Raw genomic sequence first — 26,282 nt, forward strand, 5'->3', positions numbered from 1 at the left:
ATAGAGCTAATGAATGAAACCATAGCCTCCGGTTTAGAGTGTGCACCCAAGTGAAAAAAGATCTGGTTTCCAGTTCCTGCTTTAATTAACAGTTCATTTAAATTATCAGCAAATTACTCACTCTTGAGCACCAACAGAAACAACATCCAACAGCTTTCAATGTACGTAGATCTGACCAAACCAAACTTGAAAATAGTACCTCTGAGTCCTTTCAAAAAGCACCTGACTTCAATTTGAGAGAAAATCAGAACAGTTTGGGACATCTAATCCATTCCTAACAGCATGCATGTTTTCAGTGTGACACCACAGAGGTGGAAAACATAGCGACTTCTCTACGAACTTGGCATTTTACAGTTGGAGGTAGGACATCTACCTAYTGAGGTGGAATATCATCATCCTCATTTTGATCCCAAACTTGCAAATGCAAAAGCTGTTGGCTTTACATACACGGGCATGCCCCAAGAGCTCCTCACATTAATACATTTAAAAGCATATTCTTCAGAAGGTCAGTGAGCAGGATCTCAAGCTCTGGTCCCAAAAGCTAGCCCAGGGTATTTAACATCTACGACTAGAGGAAGGATGAGAGATCAGTAGTCGTTAGGACTTTAATCCTGGCCTTGTACTTCCAGAAGCTGTGACATGATCTTCTGCTGTGGTAAATATATCTCCAGCAATAGACCATGAAAAACCTATCATTGCAGAGCTCAAATCTTAGTTTATACTATGGTTGTAGGTGCCAAATATGTGATCAGAGTATTGGCAAGCCATGACTGTTAAGCTGATAAGAATCATGTAAAAGATTCACACACTCAGAATTAGATTTCTGTCAACCCGCAGCGCTAAGCTGTTAACTTTACCCCTAACATTACATGCCGCATGCTCAAGCCATTATTTCCATCCAAACCTTCCTAACACAGTTAGTGCAGACCTATATTACTATAAAATACTCTCTGATATGAAAATCTATGAAAATCACCTTTTTAAGCAAAAGAACATAACTGCAGAAAATCAAGTACAGTTTTTTTTTTTTAATGTAGATGAGAGGTATAACTTCAGAGGAGAGACTCCAGTATAACTTCAACTATTTTCACACTCTGCAGCTAACTGGCATGCCCTCTATGCAACTGAAAATGATCCATGACTATCTATTCAGTATTAAATAATTCACAAATTTCTTTGACATTTTACTGTAGTCTCAGTAGTAAGACTCTGTCTCTTATCTAGATTTTTTTTGAGAGAGAAATATGATTGAAAGACATACTAAAATATAAAGGAATTCATTGTTTTAGCATCATCTGGATAATTCTAATACCTATTTAATAGGTTTCCAACAGTTCCACTCCTTTGCAGCCTCTGAGATCAGTAGATAGATGCATAAAAATTGTCTTTCAGATGGGTAAGTGCTTCCTAGCTGAGAGAGACATTAGCCACTCTAGAACCAGATTTTTGCATGATACTGTGTCTAAATTCACATCAGAAAACTTGCTCTGAATACTGGAAACACAGAAAGGAGGTTGCCAACATTTCAACTCTCTTAATCCTCATCTCCATTGACACAAGAAAAAAAACAGCATTTTCATGAGAAGTTTCAGAGCTGGCTTTGTGAATAGCTCATAGTCTTAAAGGCATATACCTTGCGGATAAAAGCTCTATAGCTTTTATAGCTACCACTCTGTATATTCTGAGATTTGGCCCAAAGAAAAAAATCTGCAAACGGTACCAAAGAAATTGTATTACATCTACACGGTCCTACCATTTTGGGAAATTTAAGATTTGGAACAGAAATGAGCCCTGAGGTTTTTGAAAACTGTGTCTGAGAAGAGAAACTACTGTTGGGCTGTATTATATTCACTCACATTTGAAGAAGGTACAAAGACAATTCAGTGCCTTCCGATTTCAATAAAAGACCCAGGAGACTACTTCTGTATGTAAGAAGTCATTGGTTAAAGGTTGATATGTGACTTGTGTTCATACTGCAGCTGAAGCTAAGCAAAGATGAATGTAGTTTGCTTTAACAGGACACACGGTAGCCGGCAAGACTTCCAGCATTTGGGAGAAAAATATTCTGACAACACGTGATTTTGTGCAAAGCTTGAACTCTTAAAGACAAAACAAAGGAAAAAACAAAACCCCAAACTCTCACACAGACCCAAATACCTCTGAAGACTGCCTGGAGCCAGAGGAACTTGAATCCAAAAGAGAGGAATTTATATATACAGAGACACCCATTACAACAGACTTTAATTTTGATATCAAATGACCAACTCATCTCATTTCAAGCTAGAGGATATTGACCGCTAAAAATAGTTCAACATTCAGGTGGCTATGCTTATCAAAGTAATAGCTAGTAAGACATATTGCTGTTCTTGTTAATTCACTGGAGAAATAAGCAGGGAAACAATTCACAAGTACTTGTATTGYGGCACACTTTGTGATTTTGGGGAATATTGCGCTGCTTTAAGAGGTACCACAGACTGAACATGTAATGTCTGCACTAACTGGTGCTGACGGTACAGCTGAGATGATTGAAATGCTTCATTTTAATGAACAGTTGTCTTCACTGAATTCTGTAATAATATCTGACAGCTTCCACTGCTGTATGAATTGCTCTCCGTTGGTACAATTAATTTTTGCTGTGGTTGAGATAGCGTAAGCCAGTATTTCTAGGAAAATTTTTGAGTTGAGTAAAGGAAAGACTGTCAGTTCCTAGTGAATGTGACATCAGAGAGAGAGAAAACTTGATAATGAGCCTTGTATGTGGTGAAAAACTCTACTATCACTTAAAACGTGCTGGAGTGCTGTTTATTTGCATGTGAATACTTGATGGAGGACAGAGGAAACGTCCTGTCAAGATCTGAACAAAATTTTGCTGGTGAGTAAGACAAGGAATTCAACTTGCACGTTGTCAGTGAGAGGAAAGAACAGACTCTTCTACATTTTTTACGATCAAAGCAGACGAAACTTGGTGGACCTGCCAGCTGGTTTGGGTAGGATTTGATGGAAGGAAGCCTGAGCGTTGCCTTCATAATACATATGGCTCAGGAACTAGCTGGCAGTGAACCTAGGAGGCATTTGGACAAGTGAGGTAAGGCAGGTAGAAAGGCATCCCACTTACAGTAGATCCCATTACTTGAGGGGTTCAAGCACAAATAAAGCTTTCTGCCGATCAGCAGGAATCCAGCAGCCAACGATATGTCATTTAAGAAATGTGTGCAGCCCTGGGCTGACAGACAGCAACCAGAACAAAAAAATAACTGACCCTCTAAAGAGTTTTTCCAAGCCACACTGGGTGCTCAAATAATGGAAGCAAGGAAGCTGCTAGGATACAAAAAAAAAAGTATACATACTTTTATGCATATCAAGTGCAACTTCCTCTGGCGCCTTTTCTTAAAAAAAGATGGAAGTCTTATATAGATATCTGAGCACAGATATCAGATAAGCCTTCTAGAAAATTTTACAGAGGAAAGAACTCGGATATGTTAGAAACTGGCTTTAATTACCATGCCCTCCTTTAAAAACAATGTACTAACTTGTTTTGTTCCCCTCCCTTAATCAAAGACAGTGCTGTGTGCTTCAGGACCAGGAACACAAAACCTGAGAGCAAAGTTCTTACTTCTCTGTTTTTTTCAGAGCTTTGGAAAAAAAAAAACACTCAAAATATTTCTGAAACTGAAAAAAACTTGTCATACTTAGTAAGAAATGCAAGTATGCTTCTCATGTACAAGCTGAATTGCTGTGGATAGTTCCAGGAAAAAACACAGAGAACACTGATTTATCTAGACCTGTAGCCAGCAATGACCAATACAGACATTTCAGGGGAAGCTTCCTGCAATGTTTAATCCCATAATTCCATGGGGGAATGTTTCTACTTTATCTCAAATGGTGATTAATTTCTGTCGTGAAGCACGCTGGCTGACAGTCTTCGTAATATTGCTAACTACAGATGCTTTTAATTCCTACAGGTATGTATTCTTTGAACATTGCTATGCAACTGCAAGGTAGTTTAGCATAAAAACATTGCTTTACCACCACACTGTTTAAATGATAGGGAAATAATGCGTTTCTCATGACCTATTACTAATAAAAATACAGTTCTGACTTGGTTTCTTCTCACCGCGCAGGAAAGTTGGAAGGCAATTCACTTTGACTTTTTTTTTTTTAACAGTACCAGGGAATGAAAAGCTGTGTTTCTAGAGACTGCTTCAACAGAAGCTCACTCTATGGCCTTAAGTAAAGCACTTCACCTCTTTGTTCCGTTTCACCAAGCGTAAATAATCATCTCACTTACTGAACTCTCGTGGAGTGCCCGAACTAGGTAAGACTTGCCTGGTTTTTTGAATTGCTTTTAATGCAAGCCATGGAACAGGGACCCAGTGGAGCACCTGGTGGCTCGCGCCCCCCGAGAATTGAGTCAGAGCACGGCCCCCAGCACGGGGCATTTCGACAAGGGCTGGGTTTGGGACGTGAAGACGTGGCTCCATTTCGAAAGCAGACAATCGTGATAAATTTCTTTCAAGGCGATATTTATAGGGCCCCAACGTGGATACATGTGGTACGGTGAGAAATAACTACCAATCTGATCTTAAATATTTCATTTCAAAGCTGTCCATTGTATAAGGAGAAAGGAAGAAACCAAATGCGAATGATGCCAGGAGAAGCCAGGTTACCCTCTGCGCCTGTTCACATTGCTCTGACAGCACAAAGCAGTTATAACCCTACTTTTACCAGCCAACTCGGTAAGTCAAACAACCTTAAATAACTTCTTTACTAAGACTAAAGCAAAAAAATTTACAAGTATAATAGCAGTTTAAAATCAGTTTCCTCTTATCTTGCACTGTACACTCTGTTAAGATGGGTTAATATGAAAAAGTGTGCAGGCAGCATTGTTACATGGTATCACTCCAAGGAAAGCTATAGTTGATTAGGAGCTCCTCATTAAACAAAATYCATCTCTGCTTAACTTCTTTTAAATGTATACAAACCTCTAAATCTCCCAAATTCAAAGTGCTGCTTATGGAAAGAGTTAAAACGAAAATCAGCAGTTATGAAGTGCTGACAAGTGATAACAGAAACTAAGAATCTTAACGCAGGATTAAAAAAAAAGTAGAAATTATTTAAATATACTAGAAATTCATTTCTACACGTGATATAGATCCAACGCTACATAAAGAAGGGAAAATTGCCAATTATGGCATAGAAAAGGAAAAGTAGCCAACAATTATTTTTTGCATAGTTGGAAATAAGTAAAAGAACATATGAGCACCTTAGTAACAAGACACTAGATTAGTGGTTGTACAGGATAATTAACAGTGATCATGATTGGTGCATTTTTTAATTGGCGCCTGAAAAAATGCACCAAAGGATATTAGCACTGACTGAGGATCAATGTAAACAATTAAGATTTTTTTTATTTGACACTAAAGCTTCCAATATGGGAGACATTTCAGGGAGTCAGACAAATGTTACTGTGTTAAAGGAAAAAGAACAGAAATAGCTAAACGCCAGGTTAACACCTGGGGAGCAGAAAGCAGCCACAGCACCAGTTCCCAGGCAGGTATTCACCCCGAGGTTTGCTGTGGGACAGGACAGGACAGATGGACGTTTCTCTGTGGCCTGCTTCCACCGCGTTTTCACTACTGAAAGGAGCCACAGAAAAACGAAGAACTCGTCCAGTGACTATATAATGGATAAAACAGAGAAGAAAACTTGCACATTAATTCTGAGTGTTCTGACTTTGGTGCAAATAATTTCTCAAGCTTAAAGCATAAATAACAATTTCTGTATTTAACATACAGTCCACAGCATATGTTTGCAAAACTAAATAACCGCCTGTATTTACATGAGATATATGAAGTTCAGTTTGATTTGCATATCAGAGATCAGGCTGTGAATCTCTGACGATATTTATAGTTGGATAATTGAAATTAATCTTGCCAAAATGACTTTGACAGCCCTGGATTTATGGTCAGAGAAAACAATCCTGGAACTGTTTGCTCAGCTATTAACATGGCAGGCTATATATTTTCAATCTGAGTTACGCCTGTGAATAAAAAGAGGTTTACAAATTATAAATCTCATTTCCTACCTCGTCCTTCTGTCTGCCACTTCCTGTCCAAGTTGCTTCCTATAGTCAGCACCAAGATGGGATAACCTTGAAGAGAGGAGACATACCTGGACTTTTTTTTTTTTCCTCTCTGAACCATGGCAGGTAAATTAGGTATCTCTTTTTTTTCCTCTCTCCATAGATGTTATGCCACCATTTTCATTATTTCCGTTTCTTTTAGGAGCAGCCAACTCTCCCAGGAGGTATCAAGAAGTCCCCAAACTAGAATTCAAGACTCCCTCAAACCCTTCAGTAACACAGACAGCAGTTTCCTCGTAGCATTTGTCTGTCTCTTATGGGGAGAAGAAAGCTTCTAGTTTTTTTGTTTGAGGGGTTTTTGTTTGTTTTTTGTTTTTTAAACTCAGAATGGCCCTTTAAATAAAGGGCACATAAGGTGTCACGGAGAAGAATATTGTTAACTACAAAGCTGCCTCCCATTATCCCTACAGTAGAAATGCCATCCGTGGCTAGATATACGACAGACGCTTTCAGCCTACGCAAATGAGAAATGCTTGTGAACTATCTCCATTTGGGGGGGGGGGAGTCAGCAACAGCTTCACCTCCTCGTAAAATAAAACTGAAGCAATGAGCAATCTGAGTTTGCTCATCATTGACAAACAACTACATAATTTATTAAAACTGTTCACGTCCATTTTTATTCAATTTAGTCAATAGTTAATGTTGTGCTACACCTTGTATTCTTCAGATTCCAATAATGGATTTGATGCGTGTGAAAGTTGCATCTTGGGGTTTTTGAGGGAGGTTTAAAAAAAAAAAAAAAAGTAAAACACCCTCCCCATTTTCCTGATACCAAGTTTTCAACCACACAGGGATCTGCTGTAAGCATTTTCAAAAGTTATGCCTGCTGATAATAAAAAGAAAAAAAGTATGTTTCTAATATATAAAAATAAGAGCAGCTTTATGAAAGCTGAACTTCTGGAAATAAAAGACGACTACCACCCATTACAGAAATGTGTGTATTTGTAGCGTTTTTTTACGTCTCTCTTTTAGAAAGGTGACAGTTAATAGCTTTGATATTTATCTTGCATTTTTTATACTTTCAGTATGATGCTTTGCAGGAACGCTCAAGTTTGAAAGCAGACATCCATCCAGACATATTACATCAAGGGAGCAGCAAGCTCACATTTATAAAATGTTAGTTTGTTATTAGTGCAAAGAACTTCTCATTTGCTTAAGCAGAATAAGCATGATCACTGATTATTATCTTGGCACCAGGATGTTATCTCGCGCTCCGTCGCCCAGCCAGGGACAGCTTGCGGCAACCAGCAGCCACTTGGAGAATTCAAAGGCGGCAACTCGATAAGCGCACATTGTGCGAGGATAAGATGAAAAAGTTTATCCGAGCATCAAAAACCCTTGCAGTAAGCCCGCTCCGCCTTCCCGTTTTTGTTGTATACGCCCCGACTGTAAAAAGAGTCTGAAGTAGGCTCCAYGTTTATATGATTTCCTTATCACAGCTGCCTTCATTCGTAGCCGGGGCTCTAGGCACTTTACCCGTTTATCGGCAGCTCTCCTGGGAACACTCCTGGGATCAGCGTTGCCCGCTCACCCAACTGGCTTGGCAATTAATATCGCCAAACCAAACCACGCTGCGGGCGCGGGCTCTTTGTGTGGCATTTCTGTATGTAAGCAGCAGCAGATTAACAGTTCAATAGGAGAACTACCAGCTTGGCTTCACCTGTCAACAGCTTCCCTTACTTCTGCATCTTGTTACATACATTCCATGGGTTTTTCACCCAAATTCCATCAACGCAGGCACAAGGACCAGTTGCAGCTGACCATGCTGCAGAATTAGGTCTTTGGGCTGCACGTCACAATCTTGAAAACGCCCTGCCTTGTTGTCACCAAATCCCTTCGTACAGAAGCTCCTCAGGAGCACCTAATTTTCCCACTGCACTTGTCTTCCACAAACTGCACACGCAATCTGTTCTGCAGCACATCTTACAAATCCATCAAAGCAGACTAGCTGAACAGACTCCGTTGCCTTTTGGACTTTGCTAATGTAACGTAAATGAACGCACCAGCGAGGCCTTTCTGCTTCCGCTTCTGTGACTATTCCCCTTCTGAGCCTATTATGCCACTTTTTTGTGCCACCTCCTACTCCCTCTAGCCACTGAGATTTTTGCATGACTTAAGGTTTCGATAATTACATGCTGATAGTCAGCCTTTCGCATGATGGCTGTGCTCCTTGCTCTCTTATTTTCAAATGCAAAGTGCACATCAGATACACTGAAGGTAGAAATGAGAGTTGCAAATGAGTGCGAGTAGGAGGCATGGGTTGGCGAGGAAGATTTGCTTTGATCCCTCTGACTACAAAAGCTTCCTCGGCAGAGAAGATATTTTAAAATGTCTAAACAAAACCTCCCCTATGCAAATTCAAAACCCTTCTGACAAAAAATTAAAGCTATTCTTAGTAATATTTGTTAAAGGTCATGAACATGTCATAACAGATGATGAAAGTATTAAAAAAAACCTATAAGAGGTTAAGAAAAGAGGCAACAGTACAATAGATTTCCTGTGTTTTCATTTTAAACAACGCACTGACCATTAATTCTTGTTACTGATTGCGAAGGTAGTAGCATCATCTGTTATCAGAACTGGCTAACAGTTTCTGTTATAAAACCCATTTCTCAATTGCTTTTAACTTTGGCAAACTTTGACTGCTTTGTCTAAGATCTTATAAAACTTGAATATTTTTCTCAAGCTTTTGTTATAGTAGCTGTTCTCAGTTTAGCCAAAATAATTCATCCGCTTTTAAGAATGAGGCAAATAAAAGGATACATTGTTCAGCCAACATGGAAAACAACTGATTTTTTTTTTATTATTTAATTCTTTCTCAATTCACGATTTGATGCAAGGACTGAAAATCTGTTACCAAAGTGGCCTTAGCTTTCAAGGAATTCTGTCCCTATTTAGCTGAATTATAAATTTTAGAAAGCTCTCAGCTCAGACGTGCCCATGGGAAAAGCGCGAGCCGCCTGCTGCTGAACCCCTGAGCACCCCGGCTGCACCCAGCCTGCTCCCAAGCGGGGCTCTGCAGACTGGGACAGGATTTTCGCTGCACTTGCAGCAGACTGGCAGCGAGCTAGGCAAAATGGAAGAAAGAAAGGAGAAAGTCTCCTTTGCTTTTTCAGAGAAGCTTCTTCCCCTGCTGCGGCCAGCAAGCTTGAAGGAGAAATGCACCTCACYCGAATGCAAGGAAGGAAGGGCAAGACTGAGAGCAAAAGGCAAATCCATTCGGACTGGATCATAAAGAAACAGGGAAAACACAAAAGAGACGGGAGCCTTTTGTCTGCAGGCTGATGACATTCAGTTGTTAAAAATCAGACCTAAAGACAGTGATGTCAGTAATACTATTCCTAAGTCATTCAGAAGTCTAGAACGGACAACTTGAACAAAACGCCATCCCATCCACTGTATGTCACCTCAAATATAACTGAAGAAAGTTGAGAAACTAATAATTAATTGGCAAGCAGAAATATACTAATATTTCTAGAAGCACCTTTATAAAGAACACTTTTCCCTAAGTAATGAAGAGGTATATGTTGATTTATTAAGTCACCTTGTCAAAACATATAAAATGAATAAATTTCCCTTTGTCTAACCTTCAATTAAATTGTGTTGTATGCTCATGAGCTAGAAACACAATATAGAAAACTGACTTAAGTTTTTGTTCAGTTAAAATACCTATCGAAGTTCCACAAAGTTCTGACCTTAGGAAAAAAACACAGCAATATTAGATGTCAAATAAAAACAAATACCTTTCTTGGCACTATTCTAAATTAAGTCCTTCCAGCTCTCTATTTAGTAAAGGCTTTGTCTACTAAATCACATCAAGGCCTGTTTTGCATCCACTTCTACAAATCCACTTATGCACTTAAAAGTGAAGTCCACAATTTGGTGCTAGACCTCTCGCTGGGTGCTGTGAGACACAGAATGCTGGTTATTAAATAAAGCTATCAATCAGCTAATAAAGAATCTTTAACAACCCCATACCTGTTAACATCCCATATTTTGCAAGTGCTGTCCATGGAGGCAGAAGCCACAAAATCGCCACACGAGTGCCATGAGCAGTCCCATACGGCATGGGCATGCCCTCCTAAAGTCAGGATGCATTTGCCTTTCGAAAGATCCCATATCCGAACTGTTGTGTCCCCACCCGAGGTGACTAACCGGGTACCACTGTGAAAATAAAAATCAAGAGTAGCTGTCAGCAAGGATATAGGTGAAGAGTCTTCAAAGCACCCAGCAAAATCATTCAATTATATTTAGAAGGCCAGGTTAGGCAGCAATAGTTATTTTTACATTAAAATACATATAAATAAAAATATACGTTTGAAAAAATTCCTATTTTTATACAACCTTCTGATACATCATAGATGAAGCTGTCATGTATGAAATACACTATAGAAAGAGAATAAAAAAGAGATATGAAAGAACCGTCTGCCATGGGAAAGTAAATATGAGCTCTAAAAATAACACTTACTTTTTGTAACCTAGTTAGGAGTTTATCAATAAAACAACTTAAAACAAGAGAATTACTTTCAAAATAGAATAAAATAGCTTAGGGGAAGAATATTATTTCTCAAATTCAAACCTATTTCTAGATATAAATTATTAATTTAAGCATCATAATTCTGTCTCCTCTCACTCAGTATAGCTACTTTATCACATTCCCTATCTAATGGCTTCACTGACATGTTATATAAACGAAAAGCAAAGTTCCACTCACATTTCTTAAATCTTCAGATATAAACTAGTATAGCTCTATTACATTTAAGCATAGACATGCCGTGTCAGACTAGAAGTCCACCCGGCTCAGGAACCTATATTTTACAACAACAACTAGCAGTAGATTCTTAATAAAGATAAAATACATAGTGTGATTCTCCTATTACATTCTCCCGCACCTAGTCCAGGGCTCAGGACTTCTTGAGACAGAAGCTGTGTTGCAACCATCCACAGATTCCCCCCCCCCCCCACGGTTCTCTCTAATTGCTTTTTGAACCCATACAAACGCTTGGCATCCACAACCTCGTGCCAGCAAGTTCCACAATTTAATTCTGCGTTGTGAAAAATTATTTTTTGGTCTTAAATATCTTATTTGATTTCATTTGATGCCTCTGATTCCAATACGGTGATTAAAAGCAAACACTGATGACCCATTTACCTTTTCCATGCCATTTAGGATTTTATAGGTTCCCTCTCATAACATAGTCTGCCAACAAAGCCAGACTCCCAGTGTTTCGAACCATTCCTCGCATGGAAGTCATTACATATCTTTGATCTGGCACGTCCCACCTCTGGAAGGGGGCTGGGGGGTCACTCATGTTCGCAAACCCCCTTCCATGCGGATGAGGCGAGATAACACTCRAGGCCCTCGCATGAGCCTCAGCCTTAACGGAACAAATATCTGACCAACACTGGCCCTCTCACAGTTATAGCTAAACCAAAGCAGGCTTTGCGTTACTTAACGACTCTAAGAGAAGAGAAAGAGAGAAAGAAATAAAGAGAAAGGGAGATCACCAGTCCCAGATCCAGCACCGGACCTGCCCTCAGCAGTGCTGGGTGCAGAGCRCCCACCCTGGCCTCGTCCCTGCCCCTGTTCATGGCCCCGGTTCCGGGGCTTCCAGAACCTTCTCTCGCCCCAGGGCCAGGAGTGGCTGAGACACCTGTCAGTCAGGGGAGGCGCTGCCAGGCCCCGCCCCCAGCTTTCCAGGGCTTCCTCCCCCTTCTGGAACCTTCTTTCGGGGCGTTCGGGCTCGCAGGGCAGTTGTTTGGGTCTCGTCCCTTACGTGATCATACTTGTCATCTGTCTCGATACCTAGAAAGGGGTCCCCAGGGGAGGTATACAACGGCACAGGGTTGTTCTCTGTTTTATTCTCTATTCTTTTCCTAAGGACATTTGATTAGCACTGTTTTTAGAGCAACTGAGCAGACATTTTCAGCAAACTGCCCACAGCAGCTCCAAGATCCCTTCCTGAGGAGTAATAACTAGTTCAGAGCCCATTATTATCTATGTATAATTAGGAGCATTTTTCCACATATGCATTACTTTGCATTCATCTGCACTGAATTTCATCTGCTGCTGCACAGGCAAATCACTCCTCATGGCCACCRGAACTCGTCTCCTGCACTTGCTGCAGGAGAACACTTTTGCTCTGAGAGTTTTGGTTAAATGACCCCAAGAAGAATTTACTGAGAACCCAAGTAGGCCGTATTCACGAGATCTCCCTGGATCACATGCTCAGTGACCCCTTCAGGAAGCTCTAACGCTTTTCTGAGACACGGTATCCAAAGTCACRTTGATACCTTCCAATGCTTCATTATATCAAATCGATCCGTGCATCCTGCGGTTTTGTTTCTTAATATCCAGTCTTCCCAGTACAAATTTAGATTGGCTGATCTACAGCTTGCTTGYTGCCCCAAACCCTTTTAAAAATTGAAAAAAGTTAATGAGGCCTTTCCAAATTATACCAGGAATGGCGAGGTTTTCTGTTTTATTTGAAAAAGATTAGAGGAAAAATGTTTGGCGATTATACCAAAAATATAGCCCAAAATATATTAACCTCAGGTATTCAGAATAATTTCTGCTGAGTTATCTTACCAACATCAGTAAAAAGATCTTGTCTTTAGGATACAATAAACTCTGCTTTTATTTGAATAACGGAAAAGATGTTATCACAAGCGCTAGATATCCTTCTTCCAAATCTCTGGATATAAAAATGTAGGTGCTGATAGTGGCTAAGGGTTGATTCCAAGCTCCGTTGTGGAACTTCATCCTTGGAATATACTCAGAGGTATTTAGGGCTTTTTGCAGTGTAAAAAATGTGGGAGGGAAAGCTTTTTGATTTTTTTTTGTTTTTACATCTGTTTTATTCCTCCCTTCTTCCTTTCCCAACAGCTGTCCACCAGCTCGCTCTGTAAAGGTACCTACTAAGACACCTTGAAAAATGTGAATCATTTACCCACTGGATCTTAAGGGGGAACTTGCCATTACAAAATACCACCTAACTAAACTTTCAGCAATTTAACACTYGCTTTTTTGTTTTGTTTTTTCACACTTGCCATCTCTTGTCAAAATATTGTCATCCTCATTAAGGCAGTTACACTCCCATGCCTAAGACAAAGTTTTGTGATCTCTTAAAATTTTTAACACTTCACAGTAATAATTCTGGTTCTTTTTTCATATATATGAAAGTATAGGGACTTGAGGCCTGAGTAAGGACTGCCGGAAGAGACCTTGATTTTGTCAAACTGCTGGGAATAAGTRTGTTTTTATTAATGAAACACTTGTACTTTTAATAACTCAAGACAGWTCTCACTTCTGGAGACAGACAAAATTAGCAAAATGACAAATTACCATACCCTTTATACATTTATGAAAAAAGAGATTTTTAAAACAAAYTCAGAAGGCAGGTATAAAATGGGACTGATGAAATCTATAATTGATTCAAAGGGTAGTGTGCACTGCCACTGCTGTGAATCATAAAAAAGATTTATTGCTTATGCATTTTTTAATATATAATCCCCCAAATGCTACAGGAAAACCAGGTTCCTTGGGCTGAATTTTGAGGATACACCATCTGGGTGGGGAAGAAAATCTTTCAGAAAACAGATCTGAGCAGGAAGGTAGTTCAAATGSATTCGACTTGCATGGGGTGGCAGGGAACGAGTTACAACTGCGGCTGAGGGCTCCTTCCAGGTCAAAGGAGAAAAAAGCAGAGAGTGGGAAGACAAAAGCAGAGCTTGTAAAGGAAAAGTATTGAGAGASAGGTTGAGAGTGAAAGCAAAAATACACCGAAACCAAGGAACCCAATCTTCGTCTTGCACCCGTACTAGCGAAGGAAGCGCTATGTCCAGCAGCATTGGGCATCTACATCGAAATGCCCTTCTTGCAACACATCCACTACACTGAAKAACTGACCAGAAATGGCACATATTTTCTTATTTGCAGCATTTTTGGTCCTGAGAGATAAAACAATACAACATCCCAAATTCTGAAGTACTGTTTAGTTATCCACAGCTAGACCTTTTTTTTTTTTTTAAAAGCACAATCACTCTATATGCATCTGATATAAGATTATTTGGGGGGGGGGGGAATCAGGAAACGTAGAAGATGTTTTTAATGATTTAGCCTGTCAGTTTAACAGTCTAATATCTACATGATCCTTTAACTGACTGATTTTCAAACAAAATACATACTGATTTTTAATATAAAAACATATGGAAATACAATGTTACATGTGCAACCTTAATTGTCAGTGGCTATGTACGTTATCCCTATTTGAATTTAASACTGATCGCCAGCAGAGAAACCTCCAATTAATTATATAGAGGGTGTATATCCTTAATTCAGAGGATCATAAACATTTTTATTTTTACCAACACAAATAAAAAAAACAGACAACATACTGGGTGAGAAAAAAACAACATAAAATCCTATCTTCTTTCAATTCAAACACATTTAAACATATGCAAATAACTTTGCTTGCCAACTTTTAGAAGTTTAGGGCTGCTCATCTTTTAAAGCAAATGGCAATACACTCATGTAGTATGGTACAATGATATACGGGCTGGATTATTTGCTTTTCCATGATCTAACTTGCCTTGTTTTGGAGTTTTTTTGTTTAGAATTTCTAGAAGACCAAAGCTCTATAAGGGATATATATATGTATATATATATGTATATATATATATATATATCCATATCCCTTATGCTTCAAGGGATCTATTTCTTTCCATAATACTAAATATAGGCACAGTTCTACCCTTCAGCTGATACCAGGTATTCCTAACTGGTGCTATAAATCTGCCTTTTTATAAACCATTAGGCTGGAAAGAACTTTGGAAATGTTGATTCCACACTCCTCAAAAGCAGGTGGAACATTTAACTTCTCAAGTCTTCATGAATGCAATAAAACCACAAATTTCCTTTCGTTATATATTCCTTCTTCTTCCAGCTGCGTCACTCTCACTAAAAATAGCTCCACACTAATACTTGAGTTGTAGACATACCAATAATTAGGGTCATATTCAGTGAGAAAACCACCCTTTGGCACAGGGTTATTCTACAATTCAACTGATTACTCTAATGAAATATCACTAAAACAAAGGCAATAGCTTTGTGTTACCCTGTAAATATATCAAACATAATATCAACAGTCAAAGCACCTTCAAATATCCCACCTTTTTCAGATATTTCTGGATGATGGACTTCCCAGTTAGATCCAAACCTGGAGATGCTCCAGAGGGGATTACTCAGGTTACCACTGAAGACGATGTGGAAAGTACAGCTAGTAACATATTCTGCTTCATAACATCAGTTGTCAGGCAGGACCACAGATCCAGTCCTTCCAAATCTGCCCTGGCTGTCATTTTCTATCAGCCAAAATAACTGGCAAAGTCCTTTATATCATTTAGGATCTAGCTGTGTGGGACATCCCTCTTTCCAAGTCTCACCTCCACGACTGGAGTGATATCTCTTCATTACCACTGAACATCATTCTCGTTCAGCCTTATCCTGAGTGCTGCTGGGGAGATTGAACATTTTCTCTCTCTCCTGTTTACTTGGTAAATAATAGTCAGGTAGACTTCTCTGCCCTGCATGTCTCATCTTAAGAGTTAATCWTAGGAATAATAGCTTAGTTCCAGCACTTGCCAGGGACAGCACTGGGAATGAGGCGACACTTTTGTTAGTGTATCCTACATGGCATTAAGTGAATGTAGTAACACCTGTGCTACTAGCAGTTCCATGTATTATTTACAGAGAGCTGTGGACATGCCTGGTATTTTGCAAACATGCACTAAGATACAGTTCCTTTCCCAAGAGGAGCACAAAAAGAAGGCGAGCACAGCTTTATACCTGGAGCTGACAAATGTTGGCTCTCCAAACAAGAACACACTAAACCAAACAAAACTTGTGTTAAAGTGTTGTCTCCTAAAAGATCTGCAGCAGTGGATAACATTTGACTGGAGCTTAACAGTGCAACATCAACTCAACAACGTGTTTTGAGCTTACAGTCTAAAACGTGCTGTCTAAAACATTTCAGGATTAACAGTTTTTAACCATGGCAATTGAAAAGTGTTTTAAAATCAATGCTAAACAAGTAAAAAAAAAGTCTCTTTCATTTACTTCTATTTGTGCAATTATTCTAAAGTGAAGTCCTTCARGCTGCTGCATTATTTGCTGTATCAAAGCAGGTAGACCCTAAGAGCAGCAAAATCCAATGGGAGAACTACAAATACTGTTAAAGCTGGTTTTAGTTTTGCTGACATTAAATGCTAAGCCAAAGAAGAAAGATAGAAAAGGTAATCGAATGTCCAATGCATAGCTGGTTCCTTCACAAAGAGAAATGAGTTGCTGCATGATAAACGGACCTCAAAAAGCCTCAATGCCTACGGATGTCTCTTTTGCCTCTTAGCCCCATCACCTATAACAGCCAGGCAAATTCACTCCTTCACCTCCTCTCCACCTTCTTCTATCACACTGCAGTCACAAGAGGGACAGGGCTGGGGCTAGTCCACAGCTACATGGATGCGCTTGGCTGGCCAGGGGACACTTCCTAACTGCTAGCTGGTGGCTGCCAGGCAAAACACACCACAGTGGCGTTTTGTCTACCTTTCCRAAAGATGGACTCTCTCTCTGCTGTTCAGCTACTAATTAAAAATATATATATTAGGAATTCATAGATCTTTCAGGCTTCTGTCTTTCAAACTTTGTTATAATTAGCCTTCAGGTTAAAAGTTACTAGAGAGCACAGGAGAGGGTGTAGGGAATACGTGCAAAAAGCATGGGGAGGAAAGAGGAGGTACTCAAACATGTAAGCTTCATTTTCCTTGGAAACAAGGCTAAAAAGAGTGACCCAGATAATCACACTTACAAAAGTATATATTTACCATTAGGGTCCACACCTTAAGCCATGAGAGATCACTATTTAGAAATACTGTTTTCTCATTTGATGCTAAAAACATAATGCAAAGGATGAAAATGTCAAACATCAGTTCAGCTGTATAGTCATCCTAATTCTTTTTTTATTGTCCTACTTTGCCGTGGTCTGTTTTTGCCATGGACTCTCGTTTGCTTCTCAGCAAAGAGAGAAGGTAAAAATTCAGCTGCATTTAGAAAAGGTTGGGTCAATGGATTATAAAACAGGTTCCCAAAGAAGGGAGGGTGGAGGGGAAAACCCAGTAAGCAACAGATGACTTTCCCACACCAGGCAGGAGACTTCACAGCTTTAGCAAGGAGCTGTGCAATACATTTCTGTATGGGCCCAAAGGAAGACTGGACAAAGTCCTGGAAGAAGAATGCATTGAAGGTTTACATGGAAACCACATCTGGCTCAAGAAGTTTTTAAGATAAAAAGTAGARTCTAGGAGGGTACGAGGACAAAAATGCTACAAATGCCTTTCGTAGTCTCATCTTTCCTAGGCAGCCACTGATGTTCACTGCTGGAGACAGGATAATGGTCTAGAAGAACTTGGCCTCTTCAGGGACCTACTTGGAGGAATCCCATGGGTKAGGGCCCTAGAAGGAAATGGGGTCCRAGAGAGCTGGTTAATATTCAAGCATCACCTCCTCCAGGCTCAAGAGCAGTGCATCCCTATGAGTAGGAAGTCAAGCAAAGGAGGTAGGAGACCTGCATGGATGAGCAAGGAGCTCCTGGCAAAACTCAACCAGAAGGAGGAAGTATACAGAAAGTGGAAAGGGGGACAGGCCACTTGGGAGGAATATAGGAAYGTTGTCAGAGTATGCAGGGATGCGAYGAGGAAGGCTAMGGCCCRTTTSGAATTAMATCTGGCWAGRGATGTCAAGGACARCAAGAAGGGCTTCTTCMAATACATCAGYAGCAAGAGGAAGACTAGGGAAAATGBGGGCCCWTTGCTGAATGGGGTGGGTGCCCTGGTGACRAAGGATGCAGAGAAGGCAGAGTTACTGAATGCCTTCTTTGCTTCAGTCTTTACTGCTCAGGCCAGCCCTCAGGAACCCCAGACCCTGGAGGCAAGAGAGAAAGTCTGCAGAAAGGAAGACTTTCCCTTGGTGGAGGAGGATCGGGTTAGAGATCATTTAAGCAAACTTGACACCYACAAATCCATGGGCCCTGATGGGATGCACCCACGAGTGCTGAGGGAGCTGGCGGATGTTATTGCTAGGCCACTCTCCATCATCTTTGAAAGGTCATGGAGAACAGGAGAGGTGCCTGAAGACTGGAAGAAAGCCAATGTCACCCCAGTCTTCAAAAAGGGCAAGGAGGACAACCCAGGGAACTACAGGCCAGTCAGCCTCACCTCCATCCCTGGAAAGGTGATGGAGCAGCTCATCCTGGAGGCCATCTCTAAGCACATGGAGGAAAAGAAGGTGATCAGGAGAAGTCAGCATGGATTCACTTTCATTGACCAAGAAGGCCAATGGTATCGTGGGGTGCATCAGGAAGAGTGTTGCCAGCAGTCAAGGGAGGTGATCCTCGCCCTCTACTCRGCCCTGGTGAGGCCACATCTGGAGTCCCRTGTCCAGTTCTGGGCTCCCCAGTACAAGAGAGACATGGAGCTACTGGAGAGAGTCCAGCAGAGGGCTACAAAGATGATTAGGAGACTGGAGCATCTCTCTTATGAGGAAASGCTGAGAGACCTGAGCCTGTTTAGCCTGGAGAAGAGCAGACAGAGGGGATCTTATCAAAGGGAGGGTGTCAAGAGGATGGGGCCAGGCTATTTTCAGTGGTGCCCAGTGACAGGACATGAGGCAACGGGCRCAAACTGAAACACAGACACTTCCATCTGAACATGAGGAAAAACTTTTTCACTGTGAGGGTGACAGAGCACTGGAACAGGTTGCCCCGAGAGGTTGTGGAGTCTCCTTCTCTGGAGATATTCAAAACACGCCTGGACGCAATCCTGTGCAACGTGCTCTAGGTGACCCTGCTTGAGCGGGGGGGTTGGACTAGATAATCTCCAGAGGTCCCTTCCAACCTCAACCATTCTGTGATTCTCCGATTGTGATTTTGTACCCTTCAGACAGACTTGGAATATAGTTCACTTTTGTTTGTTACAAGAATTCTGAGTCACATTAATTATTTACAGAGACATTTCTTACTAAAACCACTAGGTTTTTTTGATGCCTATGGTTCATTTTAAGTGTTGCCTTGATTATCATTATGGACCGCATGTGTCTAAGACACATTTTATGCTATAATTGTAATATGTTACATCCTTCAGAATAATCTTAAACCTAATCTTATCCCATTTTATTAATAGGCATAAAAAGTCATTTATACAGAAGGTGAATGCCAGAATACTCAGAAAGTAGAAATCTGAAAATATCTTTTTTCTCATTTATCATCAAGACCAAGCAAAAAAAAATAATTAAATTTCAAAAGATGCAAAATCAATCATGAACTGACATTCTATAAGTAAGAGGTTTCAAGACCAGGAAGCAYTGCAGTAACCAGCCGCTGGTGGACGGTATGCAGGTGCATGGCTTTTTGTCTGAGAAGAAAAATGCAACCATCCCGCAAAACCCTGGAGTCTGTGACACAAAAACTACCTGCTGGAAATCTTTAGAAAACTATCAATGCATAGGATGCCAAGCRCAAATTCAGGGTAATTTTTCATCCTACGTTACCCAATTGCTAGATCTTTTTATAATATGGTTATGTCTATATATTGCCCCAAGACAGGATAATTGTCTTCCCCTGCCAGCCCACCTGGCTGCCAGGTGGGTGTGATATTGAGGGGAAAAAAGAAAGCATCCTTTTGGCATGGCACTACTTGTCACCACTTCTGGATGAGGCAGGCACTAGGACTAAGCATCATAAAAGAAGTGATTATTTTGTTTTAATGAAGCTCATCTTGTTTATTAAAACCTCCTGGAGGCTACGTTACACTTCAGAAGTGAAAATTTCATGGCTGCAATAATTTAAAAATGACATGCTCCTACTACCAAAAAGATTCCCAGGAGAGCATGTATGAATTCTCAGAGAACGGATTCAAGCAGTTTAGAAACAAGTCTCAGTCRAGTAGGACCTCTATATTTTAAAGCATTTTCCCTTTCTAAACTGAGCACTGGTGAGGAAAAAYGGACTTATCTAACCACACGTGCAGAAATCTGTTTCACATGGTGTGCACTGCTCTTCCAGCTTGTCTCTGTCCCAGTGCAGATTTACCCTTTTATTTCAAGGGTTTTGGCCGGCTGTAAATGTAGCCTATAGTTCTGCATTCAGGGTCATCATGATGATTTTTTCTATGGCCATAAGGTAGCAGATTGTTCCAAATCAGGTTACAATCTATAGAGACTGCAGTCAGGCCCACTACATTCAAATCCATTAGCTTGCTAAGATTACCTTGGTGCCCCTACAAAAATCTTGAGTGATACCATTCATTGCAGGATAGCCTTTTTAAGAGAAAAGAAAAAAAAAAGAGTTAGCTGTCTTCCAATATCATGTAATTAAGAGTAGCTAAATGAGATTTTAGAATAAGTTAGGCACCTTGTAGAAAGCAGTTCTTAGTACATGCAAAATTGCTTCTTAGAAAGCTTTGGAAGCATGTCAGGTAAGGAATAAAAATGAAAAGACAAACGATAAACTAGTTGCTGTATTTGGAAATTAAATGTAATGAAATGCATGTCAGCAGGACAGCAGATGTTAGACAAGGCAGAGCTCTAAGTTAAATATTTTGAATAAACATTGCAAAACTACCATATTTTCCAGAAATGGCATCTATGCTATACCATTCCAGTATTTTCCCTCAAACAATGTAAATGTAAGTTAAGCTCTCCCTAGACACTACTACATTTTTTAAATAAATGAGTGTATTTAGCCACATAAATCCATGCATAATACAAATCAATATGCATAACATGCATTAAACAGCATGTTAATAACAGTATGGTACGCTTAATCTCAGCACCCAAACCATCCAGCTTGTGTCTTTTTTCCTCTATTGGAGTGACTCCAAAACCTCAAATGTTAATGAAGGGCTGTCGAAGTAGGGAAAAATATGTTTTGGAAGGAGTTCAGATACATGAATTCCATGTACAGAACAGATTTACGACCTATATTAACAATGATAATCCTGTATCACAGTTCCTCTGAAAGCTAGTTATGGATCAGTCATCTCAAATCCATTATCATCCCCAAATGGCTGTCCAGTGATGTCTAATCTCAATCAATAGCCAGTAATGAACCACATCCATTAATCCCATTTGCATGTTTGTACAAAGCATCATTATTAAACTGTATATGCATAGAGAGTTCAGTGAGCGCATAGAGATTTCACAGTGTGTGAACAAATTCTGCACTGGGATTTGAACATTGCCCAGGCACCTRGAAAAATATTCAACTCATGCCATGTAATGATCTGTTGCCAGTGAAGCTCCAGARAACGCATTGGACAGTGCTCTTCTGGGTGACTGATGATCTTACAGAGCCCTGCCCATGGGATATGACGATAACCAAAGGCAGGGGATTAGTCAGTAGATYGAGTGATCACTAACACTTGGAAGTGCGAGAATGGAGGAGGAAAGCGAGAGCTGAAACTAGACAGGTACAAGAGAAAGCAGCACACCAAAATTAGGATAATCGTCTGTCCTCTGATACAAGGCTTTCCATGAGAACCGAGTTTCCAGTTATGAAGCCACGCGTTCTCACACCTGATGGCTACAGAAAGGGGRAAAAAAAAMCCAAAAAACCAAACCCCAAAACCTAACAACTTTCAGAGCTGATCCAAAGTCTTGACATATATACATGTATAGCACAGTTGCTTTTTCTCTCTATTCCCCRTCCATTTTATATTCACTCCCCCAGCACAGAAAACACAGTTACACCTATGCCCGTCAATGGTAAAGCTGGTGAAGAAATCCCTACGCTCCTTTCACAGTTGGCCTGCTCCTCCACTTGTGCCGCTGCAACACTTTGGTAAAGCAGGGATTTGAAACTCTGCCACATTTGAAGCCAGAGATTTAACCAGCAGGCCATTCGTACTGATAAAAACCCCTCACCTTCTGAAATCTTAAAAATAAATAAATAAATAAATGCAAAACTTTTATAAAAGCTAAAGCTTCTACCTTGAAAATGGACATTTCAGTGCAATTCAGCTTTTGTAAAAGCATTCTGAATATTTTGGGTTTATTCCAATTCAAATCTTACRAGTTGCTTCACAATTGAACTGCCATTCTCTAGTCAACCCTAACACTAATGTTTATTTTAACTGCTGCACTTTAGGAAATGTGCATTTTAACAATTTAACAAACATAGATCTCTCCTTACCTCCTTCACTAGAAACCCTTGCAGCAGACTTTAGGGACAAAACAATTGCCTTTATTGCACAGAAGAAAACAATAATGAACCAAGAACGTTAAAGGCATCGAGATTATAATTGCTCACAAAGAAACATAACACAGAAAGGATTCTATTAAAAGAGATGTTCTGACGTGTACAACAGCTCTGACTAGAGCAAGAGGAACATGCTCGGCCAAAATACAGGAGCAGACCAACACTGTGACCAACCCAAGTGAGAAGGCAGCTGCCTCTCTAATTCTTCTAACTTCCCACCCAAAATAGGGATAAATACTGAAAAAGCTAGAAGAAAACCTAAACAACCCCAAACTTCCACAGTGAGCAAAAGAATATCTTTTTCCCCAGCAAAAACAGATGACTTGACATCTGTGAGAGTCAATTACTTCTGGCAACTACCAGGCAGCAGCTGTACTAGGAGCAGCATAAACTGAAAATCAAGGTGATGGGGAAGATGGAAAACCCAAGAACYCTGTGAAGATTAGGCAGATTTCTATAAAACTTTCACAGAGCATATTCATGGCTTCACTGAAGCTGAACATAAMAGTATATTTTATTGGTACTCTATAAAAGATATTTCAATTGCATCTTGCACCTCCCTATTTCTACCAAAGTTATTATATAGAGATTATTTTATTTCTTTCAGCTAAATTCTGTTCTGTTTCTACACCAGCTCTAATTAYCCACACAGCTGATCAAAAATTTCCTCTTAATTTCTAAGAGTCTAAACACTCATATCAAAATATTAAGTGGATTTGAGTAACTGAATAAACTTTTGTTGTAAAGAGCATGATTAAACTTGACACCTGCTTTTGAAACCAATCAAGGTAATCACAATGCCTTTCACCAATGCGATTAAACTGATTCAATGCTCCCAATATTAACTCTTCTCTTTGCCCTCTTTGGCAGACTTTAGCCGCCTCTGCTAGAGCAGCCTTGGCTTTCACTGAAAGCAGGCTGCCGCTCCGATTGCCTTAACCGTGGGGGAAGTCGGGAAAAACGTGCAGTTTGGTAGCGCGCTTGGCTGCAGTCAAGTTCTCATGTAACCTCCAGCAAAACAGGATTTCCATTTCAGAAGCSCCCTGCCTTTTCCCCGTCTTTAAGGGGCACAAAAGTGAGGGCACCCCTCGCTCTGCACACACACGAAAGAAGAGCAACTGAAAGGAGACGGAAAAGGCACAAATGCATGAAGAAACCAACTCCGCTTTCCACAGTGTCTACAACTACAACTGCTCAGTGGTACGTGGGAAACGAGAGACAAAAAACAATTAGCGTAAGCTTTTTATAAGTTTCTAAAATGCAAAAGACCTTGATTTGTTTCAGTTACTATAAAATCTTAAAAGCTACTGCAAACCACTTACACAATGAGACTCTGGACACATTTTAACCAGCTCCCATTGTACACAAGCTTTTTTTAAAAATCTGAACCACGCATGCTAACCAGCACAAAGTACATAACAAGGCAATCAACAAAATATCCGTGATATAACATCTTTGGTCTTCAATATAAAATGTCATAGTTTAATATTGGAAAGGTTTCCTACTCTTTATTAGTTTCACTCCAATTTTCAATAGGTTTTCAATCACCACTCCTTGAAAATAAGCATGTAAAGTCAGGTGTGTAACTAGCTACAGGGCAGTTTCAAAGGGCAGCATTTTATCACAATATATTTTCTTCCAGCAATTATTTGCAACATGCATTTCAGCTGCTCAATAGAAGGACTGCTGCTTCTGTCAGCTAGCTTCCCCCTTCCTCTCTGGAACCGTCACCGGCATTTCTCTCTCCTGCTGTTTGCTGAATTATTGTAATGGGGATATTATTAGTGAATCACTCTAACTTGGAGTGGTCAATATTTCCACCAACCAACAAACAGAAGGCCAGGGTAGTTTTTCATTAGAGGATGGTCATTCCTGATGAAAAGCGAAGCCTATTCAGCCACACTATGGAACTGCGGATTGTTTGCTTTTTAAATCAATATAATGACAGACTTTTAAGGTTCCTGATACGAGAGAAAGCATTTGTGTTTTGTATTTTGTCCTGCAAAGTGTTTCTAGTTCTCAAGGACACTTCTGGGAACTGGAGGATTTGTTTAAAAGAGGAAAAGTTGTGGCAAGTCCAAACAAAATCCTGCAACTAAAGCAGCTGGGTCTCAACTTTAAAAACACATACAACAGTAACTATTTTTTTTTTTTTTTTTTTTATGGCAAACTGTACTACTTTAAAGCAAAAAAAACCCCCAGGATCCAAGTGTGTAGCAGCAACGCATACACCCAGTATGTTGATGTTCAAGGCAATCATCATCATCCTGTCTTTTGCAAAGGCACATTTCAGAACTGACCTCTCCAAAGAAAAATAAAACAAGAGCTACATGCATTCCTTTTTTTTTTTTTAAACAGATTCTCTCCAATAGTTACCACCTCACTCTTTAAAATGATATAAAACATTTTATGCATACACATCCCAGAAAACCACAGAGAATAACCAGGTTACACGTGCCAGAGCAGATTAGTATAGGTAGAAACATTTGGCTTGTGAGGGTGGGTGAAAGGGGAAAAAATTTTAATCGAGTCCATTACCTGGTTATTGATTTCTTTTTGCCAGACTGATCCTGCAGAATACTTATAAAGCCTTTGACATTGAGATGTTTGGCCAAAGGTATTGGATTAGTCTAAGCAAAAGCCCAACTTCTCATGTAATCTTTCATATTTCATTTATACGTGATTTATTCCTTTGTCCAGCAGAGGCTTTTTATTGATAAAAATAATGAGATTAAGAATCCCAAAGGAGATTTAATGCCCACCCAAACATGTTCATGAAGTAAAAACAGTAGGCTTTGCTGGCCTGGGAGAGAATGATGTCATATGAACGATGTTTTCTCACATTACAAGCCTGAAACTAGCCAAAGATTTTGAAATAAACAAAGCTACTCTTGAAATTAAAATTAGGAAAATAAAAATTAGGACTAATAAGCACTTCTGAAATATTTTTTTCTTTGAAGAATGAATGTAACTTTTTGTCTTTGCACTTCCTGTATTTAGTTCGGTTTGATAAAACATTTTAATAAATGCCTAGTTTGCGAAATATGAAGTGTTATTTAAAACCAGTTAGATGGCTGAAAATTAATCATGCCACTCAAAAGAAGTTTCTAACCATTGTCAAATTTAACATGTAACCTGGTAACTGAAGGCTTTGTTGAACTATGTGAGAATCAAAGATTTGCTAAGAAATTAAATCATTATGCCTTTGCAATACAAATGCTTTTCAAAAGTCTTAAGTAAAACATACCAGATATCTTGCATTCCTTCAATAACTATCACTAGTAATAAAAGGATAAATAAAATACATCTGTTTCTGCAGTGAACCCTGAATTAGGTTTTAAAGTCTCTATTACTCTCTAGTCTCTCCAGGCACAAATCAGAATAATCCTATTCCACTGACAGACAACAGAGATCCTTGCGATTAACACAAGCCTTACAACTCTTTCTTATGTTGATACTTATAGCTGGCTTTTAAGTCTCAGCCTTGTTTAGTTTATGATGCAGAACTCAACATTTAGGACTGAAAAACTAGCAGAAAAAGTCCCCTRAAGATCACTCTTTAGGGACCACTTATAAAAAGTGGTCTCTGAGACCCTTTCACCAAGAGGATCATCATTCTGCTTGGCTCAGTGGCCAGACAGAAAGGGTGAAAGCTGTCATTTTTCTTCTTCCTCCCTGCTGCTTTTAGGTTTACAATGAGGARCTTGCCTGGCCAATCCTTATGTTCTTTTGAATAAAAAGCTCCTAGTGCAAGTGACTCCTGTGAAACCGCATGGGGCAGTGAGGTTTCATGCCCTCTCCCCTGCGTATCTACTGGCTATGGGCCAAGAATA

General features: G+C 39.8%; 1 protein-coding gene across 1 annotated transcript in view; it reads right to left on the bottom strand.

Moving 5' to 3' along the window:
• SPAG16 (sperm associated antigen 16) overlaps nt 1–26,282 on the bottom strand; it is a 413,089-nt gene that overhangs the window by 164,331 nt on the left and 222,476 nt on the right. The window contains exon 11 of the mRNA XM_026087987.1: nt 10,121–10,306. Coding sequence (XP_025943772.1) covers nt 10,121–10,306 — 186 coding nt within the window. The remainder of the gene's footprint in view (nt 1–10,120; nt 10,307–26,282) is intronic.

This window comes from Apteryx rowi, unplaced genomic scaffold (genome assembly GCF_003343035.1).
Source record: "Apteryx rowi isolate R43461 unplaced genomic scaffold, aptRow1 scaffold_12, whole genome shotgun sequence".
Taxonomy (NCBI): Eukaryota; Metazoa; Chordata; class Aves; order Apterygiformes; family Apterygidae; genus Apteryx; species Apteryx rowi.